Source organism: Python bivittatus, unplaced genomic scaffold (assembly GCF_059951505.1).
Source record: "Python bivittatus isolate LINGU-HERP-01145 unplaced genomic scaffold, Pbiv_v1 ctg000190_np1212, whole genome shotgun sequence".
Taxonomy (NCBI): domain Eukaryota; kingdom Metazoa; phylum Chordata; class Lepidosauria; order Squamata; family Pythonidae; genus Python; species Python bivittatus.
The window spans coordinates 5,580,001-5,595,230 of NW_028277042.1; the positions used below are offsets into that span (position 1 = coordinate 5,580,001).

The 15,230-nt window shown below is 38.3% G+C and overlaps 1 protein-coding gene across 1 annotated transcript in view; it reads right to left on the reverse strand.

Annotated features, from left to right (window-relative positions):
* Nucleotides 1-3,936: 3,936 nt before the first annotated feature.
* Nucleotides 3,937-15,230, reverse strand: part of CDYL2 (chromodomain Y like 2) — a 71,023-nt gene continuing 59,729 nt past the window's right edge. Inside the window, exons 5-7 of the mRNA XM_088135989.1 lie at nucleotides 12,584-12,794; nucleotides 11,804-11,947; nucleotides 3,937-8,711 (exon numbers count right to left, since the gene is read on the reverse strand). Coding sequence (XP_087992115.1) covers nucleotides 8,553-8,711; nucleotides 11,804-11,947; nucleotides 12,584-12,794 — 514 coding nt within the window. The 3' untranslated portion in view covers nucleotides 3,937-8,552. The remainder of the gene's footprint in view (nucleotides 8,712-11,803; nucleotides 11,948-12,583; nucleotides 12,795-15,230) is intronic.

Sequence of the window (15,230 nt, forward strand, 5' to 3'; positions counted from 1 at the left end):
AATGAATGAAATAAAACAAAATATATGATGCAGTAAGAAGATGGCAGAATCTCTGGGCCTGATACAACCTATAGATATTCCTATTTCTCCTACCAAACTTTTTCCCAAGACCAGGTCCTCTTCACTTTGTTCTGTTGGATGGGAAATAAGACTGTTCAGTCGCTTAACTCCTTTCTCCATTCTGATGTTTTACTAAGGAACCAAAATTAAATCTAGTAGATTTGCAGGTGCAGTGCCTATCTCACAAGGTATAGAACAACTGAATGCACAAAACCTCTAGAGGATCTCAACTTATTTATTGTATCTTATTCAATGGGGCTTACACTCACAAAACTGTAGCCCCCAAATGCAGTAACTAGTTATCTAGCTAATGTCGTCTACAATGACGGCCTACCAATGCATTCATTGATTTGATTCCATTTTGAGGCTGCCAAACTCCACAACGACTCTCGGTGGCTTACAACTAAAAGAGAATGAAAAGAGAACACATGTAGCAAAAAGGGATACCACCAACCAGAAGGCCAACCCCATAACACAAAAAATCCAGAAAAACACAAAAGAAACCAAAAAAAAAAAAAAAGCCAAAAAAACAGAGGAACCTGACCACTTCTATATCCCAAGACCTGTAAGAAGAAACAGATTTTTAACAGTTTGCAAAAAATCAGTAAGATGGGAATAATATGGATCTCTGGGGGGATGTCATTCCAGAAGGCAGGAATCATAACTGAGAAGACACACTTCCTAGGCCCTGCAAGATGACATTGTTTAATCCAGGGTTCCTCAACCTTGGCAATTTTAGTTGCCAAAGTTGAGGAACCCTGGTTTAATTGACAGGACCCATATCATGCCCGTTCTAGCTGACCTCATTGGACAGGCTGTAATATATTTTTACTGCCTTTGAAGCAACAAATTGTTGGTAGAATTATTGTATAAGAAAAGCTATTTATAATGGTTTTCAAGTAAATTTAGGTTCTGCTTTTGTATGATAAATGACACTAAAGGAAGGACTGGGGAAAAAGTTTACTTTGATATGTTTGGAACACAGCAAGAAATGAATGTATTCCTTAAACTGCTCAATTACATTTTGACATCTTTCACACTCTTTCTTTTTAGAACAAAAATCACCGCAGCCTGTAAAAAGAACCACGTGCATGTAATTTTGTTATACCTTTACGTGCTGATGTAAAATACAATATAATTTCAGGAAATATAAAACATCTGCCAAAATATAGGAAATGTCTAATTTCCTCTACCCCTGCAAAGAGGAAAAAAAATTAAAAACTGACTTTTTTCATTTTTGTTATCTGGAGTTTTGTATAATTTAAGCAGGAAGAAGAAATGGCAGACTCCCTTTGTTCTTTCACACCTTGCTTGGATTTCTCTGCTTGTTTGAAGCAAAAACTTATTGCTAATTTGCCAAATTTATGCTATGAAGTTACTTACTTCATCATGTTCTATCAAACCACTTCTCACACATTTGTACATCGTGGAACAGCTTTACAGCAAAATCCTACAGATTTCTTTAAAATCAGCTTCCACCAAGTGGATCCACACATTTCATTAGACCGTAATAACATTAGTTTTGTGGTAGGGGGCCCTGTAAATCTGTAGAGGTGTATAGAGATGATCTTGGAGAAGGTATGCAGAAACTATTAGTAAAACACGAGCTTAGCCCAGGAAATCAGGAAAGTGTGAGAAAGAAATTCAAGTTTGGTATAAGAGGGAAGGAAGGGGAAACACTCTCAGACTTTCAAGATTGTTATTACAGCTTTTCAATACAGGAAATTTCTAGTATTTCCTGTGGTGCCAGTTTCCTGACCTGGCCTGTCTTGAAGGGTGGATATCAATCTTGAAAGTTCAGTAGTGTTTCCCTTCCCTTCCTCTTACACCAAAGAGTCAAAGCAGAACAATCTTGAGTTTCTCTCTCATTTGTTCTTGTTTTCCCTGGCTTTTTCTATGTCATCTCTTTGTTTCTCTACAAAACCTATCCACGATTTATCACTTAACATGAAGGAAATTAGTTATGATTTTAACAAACTGTAGTGAAGCAAACCATAGCTTAGGGCAATGTGCAAAACAGAGCTTGATACACAGTAGTACAAAGTACTGTTTAATACTAAGAATAAATCCAGACAATTGTAACTTAGTGAACTATGGTTAAGCAAAACATAGCTTAGCATGTGTGACCCTAGCCATTATATTCCAAGTTTTTTAGCCTAACATTCAGCTATAATCTTTAAAAAAGCATGCACATTTTAATGCAAAAAGATTCATTGCTGTTGAGTCAATGCTAGTCAAAAGAAGTAAGAGAGAAAGAGAGAACCATGCCCCACCAAACCTTCCTTATAAACATGACTTTTTTACTATCATTTAAGAACTTAATGGATTTACTCTGGAGCAAACTGTGGTGGCCACACATGGGATGGGAGCTGCCTTTTAAAGTTCCTTTGTCTGCTCAAGTGCCCAATTGTAGAGGGCAGAGGGAAGGATCTTGAAAGACAGGAGGAAGAGCTGTGACCAAGGCAATGGTGAGATAAGAGGGGCTTGAGCCAGAGTCAAGAAAATAATTTGAGGCAACATCTCAGACATCTCCTCCCTGGTTCACATGAACATAAAGTGAGGAAGAGGGGAAGCACATTTAGATTGCAAGATTCTGTTACTAAAGCTGTTACAATAAAAGTAGTCATGAACTATAGGGCATTGGTTTCTTAGTTTGGTCTATTTTGGAGGGCTGATACCAATATAATAGGATTCTAGAGCAGTCTTCCCTAAACTGGTGTCCAAGGTATACTGGACTTCAGCTCCCTGAAATCCCAGCCAGCATGACCAAAGCAATTCTTTTGGCTATGCTGGCTAGGAATTCTGGGAGTTGAAGTCCAACACATTTAGTGGGCACATCTGGAAGACACAATTTGATCATGTGACTGCCACAAAAGTTGCTGAAGTGTTGAAAGTGGAGAGCACTGAAAATAGAAAGCATTGCATTTAATTTCTGCAATTCTGAGGATTATTTTTTTCATGTTACCAGTTGTAGTCTATACCTGGCCACTAGATGGCAGGAAAGAGTTGGACTCTTCTCTCCTTTTGCTGCCATCTGGTGGTCTGGAGTTTTGCAAAATGTTGTGCAAACATTTTTAAATTTTAAGTTTTCAAATTTTAAAAAATATACACATTCTAAAAAGGCCCTTTTGAAAAGGTACATCAGACTCATGTGGAATTTGAAGCTATAGTACAGCTTCACAAAGCCACCCAATTAATCTGTGGCAGGAGGAGAACTTGACCATTAACTTTTCCAGTGGTAGTTTGGCTGGCAAACTGAGTGCAAGTATCTGGTAAGCCACGGTTTTTTAAACCATAGTTCAGGCCTAATACTTGGGTTTCCACATAAGACTAAAGCATAGGCAGTAGTGTCCAGGATCACACATTGTACTAAGCCAAATCCAACCAAATATATTATGGCTAAATCAGATATGGGAACCAGTCTTCTTTCTCCATTAAATATGCAGCTGCAACTGTTTCTCATTAGTGCAGATAAAGAAGATATGTAACCCCTTTTTGGCACACAGAAAACATTCATTCAGGGACATCCACTGAAGCACATAAAAAATGGATGGAGCTGAAATTGTGTGGTTCCAGCTAAATCTTGATATTTTTGACTCATGCATATGGACGCCTATGTACGCACCACTCCCATCTAATGATTGTCCAGATGTTTGTGCCCCAGATGTGATAGTTTTGATCTTTTTCAATATAGGTGTGACTTTTGCCAAATTCACTGAAGACAAACTGAAGTTCTTGGTCCGAAAAGGTTACCCACTCCTAATCAAGCTATCTGAAACCTGGGAACGGTTCTGGAAACACTCTAGGGGGGTGTCATGCACAAACTTCACCCCACCTTGACACAGTCTGCCACAGCCCCATTCGCTAAAGCCACCAAATGGAAGTTCCAATGTTTTTATTCAAAGCAGCTTCTCACAATGTATAAATACTGCATATTAACACACATGAAAAATACAACTTCTAAGGCACCCAGAAAAATGTGTTCATACACTAGTTTACAGGACCATTGACAAATAAATTGTGTACAATTTGATCTACACAGTCACTATATCAGATATATCAGAAGATATGCATCCCTCAGTACTTAACTAATATCTGAAATATTTACAACACTGTGGTTAAGGGGTGCCCCATACCCTCATTTTGGTCATACTGTGCAGTCTTCATCTTCACAAATATTGGAAACATGACATTCAGACAACAAAATAACTTATGGGCCATATCTGAAAACATCTATATTTTAATTCTTTTCTCTTTTTTTGGTTACCTGCTTTATCTTCAAAGTTTGGTAATAAGCCTTACCAATAGACACCTCATCACTTATAACTATTTTTCATTTTCTTTTTCCATGTTTTTTTCAGCAGATAGACTCACTCTGGCTACCTTGCCCCTTTTTCTTTCTCTAAAACGAATTAAAACATGATGCAAGATGCATGTTGAAGAGGATGTGATAACCCAAGGCGTGGTTGGGAAAATGGAATTCTTTGGTCCTTATTGTTTTTAATGGAAGCTTTATATTTACATATATTATTCCTTAGAAGCCAAGATCCTGTTTGAAAATGTGAGTGAATTACATGAAGGACTTTCCTTGTGTATATTTGAAGTAGTGGCAACAATATTAAGTATGGCTTCAAAACATATTGTTAATAGGGTAAACAGAGATAATACATCCAGGATGTGGAGCATTTAAATGCACAATTCAGATTGTCTCTACATCTCTTATGTAAACTTTAGGGTCTCTTAAAGAGAGTTGGCTTCAACCAGGTTTGACTTTTACAGGTTGAGCCACCCAAAGAACCTGAGCTTGATTAGGGTTGGTTAGATAGGCCCGACTAGACCCATGGGCTAGAGGCTCCCATCCCTGACTATAGAAGAAATCTCATGCTAAAGAGCCTAACTATGTTTGAAAAGAACACACACACATACAACCAGAACAACCCGTATTCTCCATTTCACTAGAAAAAAATTAAGGCCCTGCATTCTAAATTTGCCAACTGTCTGAATGCAGCTGTTGGAGGAAAGGGGGTTTCTTAAAAGTTCATCAAAAGTAATGGGGGTTAAATCCATTTAACATTGGTTCCCTCCTTCAAACCACCTCTCTTCAAATGTTCTCCAGGTTGATCCAAGTCCAGAACCTGAAGCGCAGAAAAATTATGCTTGGAAGAGGGGTCAGTTTTGCGAGTGGAAAGGTTTCATTATGAATTGTCCCCATTTGTTTCATGTCTGCATGGCAGGATCTGATGTTCTAACCCAACCTTTCTCAACCCCATGTCCTCCAGATGCGTTGGGCCTACAACTCCTGGAATTCTCAGATTATGGAAGGATGTTATAATCCTTGATATTCTACCACCCCAAAGAGTTGACTTTTCATTTTCCTTATGCAGTTAACAATCTTTGTTTCAAACTAGTGGTAAGGCTTATTCACAAATGCAGCAAATCTACAAATTCATGTATTTCAAGGCTGGAAGAAATGAAGGAAGGAAACCAAAAACCTGTCTGCATATATTAATAACAGTAAAACAGTGTATTATTCTAAGTGAAAAACAATTGGCATCAATCCCAGAATACTAGAGATTAAAAGAAGAGTTAACCATAGTGTAAAAAGATTGCCTAAAACGCTTACCCTAATCTACCACAGAAATATAAAAAGTTTATATTTTTTGAAAATATATACTGTATTAAAATCAGCAAGCTTATTCATTGAAACAGAAGGGCACCCAACTTACACACATTTTATGTACAGCAATACATATATATATATATGTATATACATATATACTGTATATATATATATATATATATATATATATATATATACACACATACACACACACACACACACACACACACACATGCAAGACAAACAGAGAAAAATGAATTGCTTACTTTTTCATATCTACAAATGCAAAAACTGGGGAATCTTTAAAGATTTGTACAAAACCATTTACATGAAATAATATAACATACTTAACAGCAAATTTGCATTTTATTAAATACTGTGAATATTAATAAAGATATTCAACCCAGTATATACAGCACACCTATATAGCTAAATACTCAAGTGACGCTGGAAAGATAAAATTAGATGAGGAAGCTTTTTTTTTTTCCTTTTTAAAATAATTACTGACCTTAAATTTGTTTAAAAAACCCTGAAATTAGAATAATCATATTGATGCATTTTTTTTTAAAAGTAAGATTTAGAATTTGATTTTTTTTATGAAGGAATTATATTCAGCCTGTTTCAACTACTCATTGGCCAGGAAAATGTGAAAACAAGAATTCCTTGAAAAAGCTGTGAAAAAAAATATATTAACGTTTCAAAAACAGGTATATTTGGAAACCCAGAAGTTTAGGATTCCAAGAATTCCATCCACTCAAAGCAAGTTTCAGTGCTGGAATGTCTTCCTGCTAGTTCATGAAAATGTATTTCTGGAAGCAGGGCTGTACTACATTTTGAAAATCATAAAAGTATTATTTCAGTAAATGGATGTTTTGCCATATATTTTATTTCCATGATTTCCATTTGCTTGGTATTATATACTTCAAGGATTTTAGCCCTGAGTCCAGAACAGCTGGATGCCGGTATCAAATGATTTATTTGTTGAGATTCTTTGCCATCCGTAAGACTGTGCACTGATTTGTAAGAATGTTGTAGAGACTTCCAGACTAGAGAGAGTTTTGCTAAATGAAATGCATTTTAAAAAATCAAACTAAGCACGGGAAGTCTCTCTCATCCCCAGAAATTCAATATCCCATTTGGAAGCTCTAACACCTAATAAGAAATTGAATTTAAATGGAAGCAACTACAGAGAAAAAAGAAAGAAAGAAAGAAAAGCAAACAAAAAGTTCAGAAAACTGATGGAAGTCACACTTCATGAAATGAACTTAAAGCCAGAGATGTTTGGCTGTCCCCTCTTCCTTCTGCAATCTTCGTAGCTAGAAGATGGGCGGCCACCTCCTAAAGCAGCCCATACATGTAAACATTCTCCTTTTAATGCACCTTGACTGGACCTTGCCAACTTGAAAAGAACACAGTCCGTCCATTATTTCTCCAGAGACTTCGCAGACAGTCTAAGGTGTTAAATCGATGCAATTATAGAAAAATCTCTGCAGCGCTTCCAGGAAGTATTGGGGTCAGATTCTAAGAGCCAAGGAGCATCGAGTGTTCCAAAGGAAAACTCTGTCTTTCTGCATGCTTCTAATGGAAAGAAGAGCTATCATTTGCTGGGAAATCAAAGGAATACAAGAACCTTTTGTAGCAGCATTTGAATGGCATCTTTAAGAGTATTATACCTCTTCTCGGGGAGTGTGGGTGGGGGTAGCCTCTATGCTCTATAGCAAGCAGGAATTCTTCATTCTTGGTTGGTACCCTAGGTTGGTGCAATTGGGTTGTTACTATTCAGCTGATTAGAAAAAATAGTAAACATTTGTTATTAAAAAAAAAAATGGTACACCCTGCCCTATTCCTCAAGTTCTCAAAAGGATTTGTGTTACACTCACAGTTTCGGCACTCCACTGTTTTTCCTTAAGGAAGATTCAAACACAATGTCCACCTTGGAGGACAATTCCTGAATACGAATCACAGACAGAGTTCTTCCTTTTTTAAATGCCCCCAATAGTCAATGGCATTGTTTGATCACTGCCTTTTGTCTTTGCTCATATAGCACAATCTTTGTAAAGACAATCAAGGAGATCGTACACATGTGCAAAACCTATCCCACCTAGGTAAATATAAGGATAATTAATAATGAGGTGCGTGTATATATATATATATATATATATATATATATATATATCCGTACACACACACACACACACACACAAATAAATTAATTAAATAAACTCACCCAAAAAGGGGGAGGAATCCAGGTAGGGTTTTTTTTATAAGTTTTTTTTTTTTGCAAAATTATTTTCTTTTATCCATCATCCATTATAAATTATATCTCCCTTCCCCACGTACGTTGTGTTCCATTGTTAATGTTCCAACCAATAAAAAGCATTGACATCTTCTTAAAGCAGGCCAGCTGGGTAAATATGATTTAGGCCTGAATTCTAAACTGAGCCATTTAGACTGATGCTGTGACAAGTTGCTTACAGTAGCAAGAATAAGTTAATTAATAATAATAATAAAAAAGAAGACAAAAGAAGTGAGATTTGTGGTGTGCCTTAAAGGGTTACCACTAGTGCTTCTGGCACGTGGAATGTATGTTTCTCTCCAGCCACCTTTGTGTTCAGATGCAATTCTTGCCAAAGGCTGGGTCAATACATCTACCCTTCCTTCAACAAAGGAAAATCAATCCTGCTAGGAAGAGTTCACAAGGAAACTGGTACAACCTCAGATATGTTAGATACGCTGTCACAAAAATCCTCTGGAGGATTTGCTGGATCTGGGTTTTGACTTTCATATTATTTTTCTCAAACCCGGAGACACCTGAAATCTCTTTTGTCCCAGAACATTCTTTCCCCTTTTTCTTTCAAGTCATACAACAATGTCAAACTTCATAGATCTTGTCTTGTAGATAGCTGAATAATGAATCTAGTCCTTTGGAAGAACTCCAGAGTTGCTTTAACATCTGACATTCTTTCTCGTTCACGTCTTCAAGGCCAGATTTTAGGAAACTCCGAACCAAGCATTTAGATTCTTCTAAAACCTAGGAGAAAGAAATTATAATTCCATTGCAGCGTTGGAATTTATTAATACTATTAGGAGGAAAAAAAATTAGTTAGGAAACCTATGAGCTCTTGGCTTCATTGGAACTGATCAGTTCAGTTCTTGGACAACTGACTTAGCACAGGGCCCAAATTTTCCACCCATTCTGATAGTCTTGGCATGTACAGCCCCCAACCAAGGGTCTCCAAGTGAATGCAGCCCCTCACCATTTAACAAACGTCTCCCCAGCTTGGTCTCCCATCTGAAACTGGGCAAGACATACAGAGCGAAAAGAAGCTGTATTATTTATTTATTTAGATATATATCCCGCCTTTTGTATAGGAGCTCAAGATAACACACATTGCACACTCTCCTCTATTTTTCCCCACAGCAACAATTCTATGGGATAGTTTGAATTGCCAGAGAATAGTTGGTCCAAAGTCATCCAGGGAGCTTCAGTGGCTTCATTTCCAGTCCAGCACTTTCACCACTACACCATCATGGGTCTCAATTTATTTACCCAATTCTGATTTCTGATAAGTTTCAATTTTTCACTTTGATGTGGACTCCTGAGCTGATTCAGAATAAACTCTCTCTCCACATCTGCAGAAGTCTGAACTGATTTGGAGGCATTTGATTTGAATTATTGGGTGCACTTGCTGGCCTGATTTGGAAACCTGATTTGGTTGGGAGATTTAGCCAAATGGTCTTTGAATCAAACTTCCTCATCAAATACTGACACTTCCTTATTAAACTGGGATCTTGTGATTGCCCCTAATGACCAGATCAGCCCTTTGATAGAAACATCCACAATCTGCATTCAAAATTCCAAATGTGCCTGGAAAGACTGTGACCGCTGGATCTACTTGTTCATTTCATCCATTCTAAAGGATGGATTCCATAAAACAATACTTTAATAAAATATAACATTTGTCAGGGGTGTCCACAGGGAAGTGGTAGTGTAAAAAAAAAAAAATTCAAGATGGTGTCTATAAGATTGAAGCATTGCTGTTCTTTAGGTATATTGTATGTACGAAACCCATAAAAAAGAGGTAGGTCTTTGTAGACCCCATCTTGATTTTTTTGACACCTCCCCCCCCACAGGCATCCTTTCCCTTGGTGTTTTTGTATTCTACAATAATACAGTAGTTCACAAGACTGAACTGAAAACCAGGAAATCTGAGTTCATACAGTATTCACTTTTGTCTATCCATCCACAACTGACCTTCTTTTTTTTTTTTTTAAATAGAAATGTAATTTTATTTTTGCTGGAAGTTTCACCCTTCTTGCCTTGTTACTGTTTTATATTCTTATTGTTGTTACTATTCTAACAGGTACCTTGTTTACATTATTTTTTTTAATTCTGGTGGATCTTAGTTTACCAACCGAAAGCCGCTTTGCATTATTATCATAGTAGAACAAAGGGATATAATTAACCTAAAAAAAAATAAGAGGGTTGGGTAAGCAGGAAGCATTCTTAGCTTCACTGGTGATTTTCTTTATTCCTTTTATGAGTTTCTTGACCTAGAGGACCCTAATGCTGCATGTTATAAAAACAGAAGATGAAATGAAGGTGTTGGAAATACGATGGGAAATGAAGAACACAGCACCTATCCAGGGTCCTCATCAGATCAATATGCTTATCGACTCATCCAAGACACGCACAATGCTTTTGTAATATGTGTCTCTTTTGTGTCCTTTTTTCCAAACATTTTGGAGGAGGAATAATGTACAATACGTGTAATTAAAAGTCCCTGGTGCCTTGCTGCTGCTCTTTCAAGCAAAAAGGGAAGCTGCTGTGTCTTTGCCAGAGGGAATAACGTTACAATCTTTCATACAAAGGTGGGGAGGAAAAAATACCTCTCTACCAACTTACTTCCATACCTCTCACGCAGTGAAAACTCAGGACTTGCATAATGTGTGAAAAATTATTGGAGGATGTAACACCGAATCCAGGAGTTCTACATCCTGCTTGGGGTTACCTTTTTGAAGCCAGGCACCCCCATCCTTAACAGATTTTGGAGCTGGGGAGACTACAGCAGGTAGGCAATGGGGAAGAATACGTCATACCTTTGGACAAGATCAGGATTTTCTGGGATGTTTCCCCATCTGGCTTTTGTAGGGGCGTTTCAAGAAGAAGTTTCCATTCATTTACTTATTAAGCAGGTAACCTACGTAAAGTCTATTTTAGGGCTAACATTATAGCTGTCTGCATTTTCGATCTCAACTTGTTTATTTATTCATGAAGCTAACTGTGTCATAGATTTTCAGCAATTATGTTTGGGAGGGGCTCCAGAAGCCATCAAAAGAGCCATCAAAAGGGCCTAGGATCACCCTCTTTCATGAAAAAAACTGGGTAACCACTGGCAATCCCTAGTTTATTTTTTATTTTTTTACATTTTTTATCTCACCTTTATTATTTTTATACGTAATTCAAGGTGGCAAGCATGCCTAATACTTATTCCTCCTCCTATTTTCCCCACAACAACAGCCCTGTGAGGTGAGTTGGGCTGAGAGAGAGGGACTGGCCCAAAGTCACCCAGCTCGCTTTCATGCCTAAGGTGGGACTAGAATTTGCAATCTCCTGCTTTCTAGCCTGGGGCCTTCACCTCTAGACCAAACTGGCTCTCCAGTTTTTTGTCCCCTAATCCAGTGTTTCTCAACCTTGACGACTTTAAGATGTGTGGACTAACTTCCAGAATTCTGGGAGTTGAAGTCCACATATCTTAAAGTTGCCAAGGTTGAGAAACACCACCCTAATCCCTTTAGGACATCAACTATATAACATTTCATCCCCCAGCTCTTGGGCTAGAGAGGGTGGGGGAGTTCTTACGGGATGTTTCTTCTGGTGGTGCTAGCATTCTTTTTTCTGGATGTTTGTTTTGTAAGAGCTCTGAATTCCGTGTTTAATTATTTCCTTTTAGTCAGGATGGAGTTGGGCAGCCTATAAATTTAATAAATAAGTAAACAAGAGACAAGAGAGGCAGTGCTTTGTCTGAAGTCCCTTCGAAGTGAGTTCCTGAAAGAGATGAGGTTAGAAACGTGTGACATAAACTCTCCAAAGTTCTCCATAAAACCTCACATTCTTCTTACCACTGCACTGCAGGACGCCATTTCTTTAACCCTCAGCATCACTTCCTGCCCGAATGTGGTGGGCCAAAAGACCTGGGAGACAAGTCCTCTGCTGCAGGCCTCTTGCGCCGTCAACTTTCTTCCACAAAACAGCATCTCATTGGCCTGCAAGGATCAAATGTATTTGAACAGCACAGCCTATTCTTCTCATCAGCGAAGAGCAAACACAAGATGACAGTGGACACACATTTGCACAATATTTAGGGGTAGATGCAAATTTAGGATAAATAGAAAGTAAGGTCTCACACCACACTGGGCAAAATGAATCAGATGAAATACTCTGTTTTATCTGTGGTCTAGTGGGGATTGTGGATGTGTAACCAAGGATCTTTATTTTCCATTCTTATTTGATTTTTAAACCTGATTTGGACTGGAGAGCTACTTAGAAACAAGAGCTTTAGACAGAAAGTTGCCTCTTGACCATTAAACAGGCTCAACCCTGCATATTTCAAATAATTATGTTTGCAAGCAACTGCTTCAACTGCTTTTCGGTCGCAAACAATTTGCAGCCGTGAATATTTGCTTTGGGCATACAAATCAGAAATCCAGAGGGGGAAGAAACCAAATGACTGGGGAAGGACTGGTACACAGAGAAGCCCATCTCTGAATTTAAGTTCATTTCTTTGGCACAATATCAATCCATTAGGTCAGAAATGAAACGTCTGGGGCAGAAGAGCACTTTGGGTGTCAAACTCTTGAACTGAAGTGGGACCACAGAAATGTGAAAGAAAGTGGTCTTACCAAAGCCACGCCCAATATCTGTGGAAACGTGTACGATGAACAGCCAGCAGGAGTGAGCCGAATGGTTGCATAGGGGGTTTGGAACCAGGCCTTTTCACTTGCCCAAACAATGTCACAGAGTGGTAAAATTGAAGCCCCCAAGCCTAGAGCAGGGCCATTGATGGCAACCACAATGGGCTTCTTAAACTGAATAAAGGCTTTCACAAAATCCCTAAAATGGAAGAGATGGATGAAAGTCACAACAAACTACAATTGGTTGCCCGTCAATTTCACAAGAACTTTCTTCACTGCACCAGGCAGGACTCCATAGAGTCAGGCTGTTCACATATTTCTCCAAAAGCCAATCAAAGATTCTCATCCCGCTTTTTTCCTCACAGCAGCAATGTAACACCTCTGAACATGACTGTGCCATCAAATCCATAGTAACTCCATCTTGCCTTGGATTGTTGTCTTAATATTATTTGGAGGTTCTGTAGCTGGGGTTGATGTCTTTCAAAATGCAATGTACTTCTTGGGGGCTTTGTAGTATGAACAGCTGATATTCATGCCACTAAAGAGATGATTCAGCTGTAAGTCTTATCCCTCCCCAAAGGTTAACTGCTTGATATTTTGAGTTTTAGGATGATACTTTCTTATCTCTTTCTCTCCCTCCCTCTTTATAACTTACTTCCTATATCAAATACCACATATTAATTGTGTTCATCCTTTGCATTTAAGACATAGAGGAACAACTTCAGGTCTGGAGCAAGCTGGGATTCCACAAGGGTTTTTATGTGGCTTTGAGTTCTCTTAGCTGAGCAGCTCTTTCATCTACTGCCCGTTTTTGCTAAGCATGAGAAAGTTCAACTTCAATGTTTCTAAAACTGTCAAAAACAGGAGAATGGGGGTTCCCCCCCCCCCAAAAAAAGTGTATTTTGGACATGACCATTATCTACTTTCTGCTACCCTTTAGTTCCCGACATAGTCTCCAATAACCTCATGCAGCTTTCAACCTGCAGATGTACTGCACGCCATGATGCAAACAAGCAAACAAATAAATAAAAACCAGACAAGAACTGGGAGGAATCTCTTAAGTGATTCTAGGTTTATAAAATGCCCAGGCTCCTGAATTATAGCTAGAGAGAACTTTTGGCACAGATCAAGCAGAACTTCCAGGAATAGATGAAGTTGCTTTATCCCTAATTAAGTCACTGGTCCATTGAGTTCGACGTTGATTGCCATCCAAGATTTCCAAGTGGGACTTTCTCTTGTCCTGGGCGATACGTATGGCCTGAATCTGGAATCTTCTGCATATAAAGCTTGTGCTTCAGCGCTGTTATTATGCCTTCCCAAATGAAAATATATTGGCATTTGATATAAACAAAATTGGTATAAATGAACTATGATTACATGGCCACAACTGGCAGCAGTCTGGGATCAGTCCAAATGGGATAGGAGCACCCATGGCTTGCATCTGAGAACTGTCTTTCATATTATGTAGATTGGCATTAAATATAATATGAGATGTATGAGAGGAAGGCAATATTTTAACTTTGAAAGTCTCTTTGCATGTAAATGAAGTCATTTCCCTAAGAAGAAAAATCTCCAAATGTTGCCTTAATAAGTCTGGGTAATATAACAGAAGCGTGATGGAGTCAAACCATGGAAAAATGCTAACAAAATTCAAAACATGAGTTAAGAGAAAGATTGCTTTGGTTTTCTCCAAACTGGTGCTCTCTAGATATATGGAAGTAATAAGTCTCAGAGCCAAAAGCTATGTTGGCTTGGAATTCTAGTAATTCCTAATTTTCCTTGACTTGCTACCTTCCAAATGTATTGAACTACATTTCGAAGGCAACAGGCCAGGGAAAACTGCTTTTAAAAAAATATGTGGCATCCACGAGCTATCACTTTGAATCTGATTTCAGGTTTGGACTTCTCATTGGTGAAAGATACCATGTTTTTTTATACCTAGGTATTGGTGTGTTATGTGGACCCATTCATTTCTTTTGTAACTGTTTGTCCTGCAGAGGAAAGGTCAGTGGACATGATCATACCATGACTTCTTTTTTGTTTTGGTATTTTGCAGGAATTGGGGGAGGGTTTTGATTAAAGAAAACTATCTTAAATTTATTTTAACGGTTATGCTACAGTTTTGATAATGTAACTTCTTGCACGGTGGTCAGAGATCGGCTTTAGGGTGGAATCAGAAAGAGGAGCTAAGGCTATGGAACTTTAGGTTCTGTGATTCTCCTTTACTCAGCAAAGGCAATTTCTTTCATCTGGGTTCTCAGGGCTACCGGTCTCAATGGAACTAGTTAGAAATCTTCTTGGGACAGACTAGCTCCTGGCTGATAAATAATTCCAGAATGGGGAGCAGGAGTCATGACTCTCTCAACTTACTATTAAAATAGTAGTTAGGCAACCCTGTAGGATCCAAAGTGAGGATGGATAACCAAACTAGAGCTAGGAGAATTCAGACAATCTTCATTTAATCAATAGGGTGGCGTTTGCAGGGTTTGGAGGTCAGAGAGTTTAAACTCTGGTTCTACTTCCTCCCTACTTCTCAGAGTTTCATCTCTGTAGGTCCAGCCTACAGAGGTTTTCTAAAGAGTAATTGAAGAATTAAGGGTGTATGCCAGAAATGGATAGCCAGTCTGATTCAGAA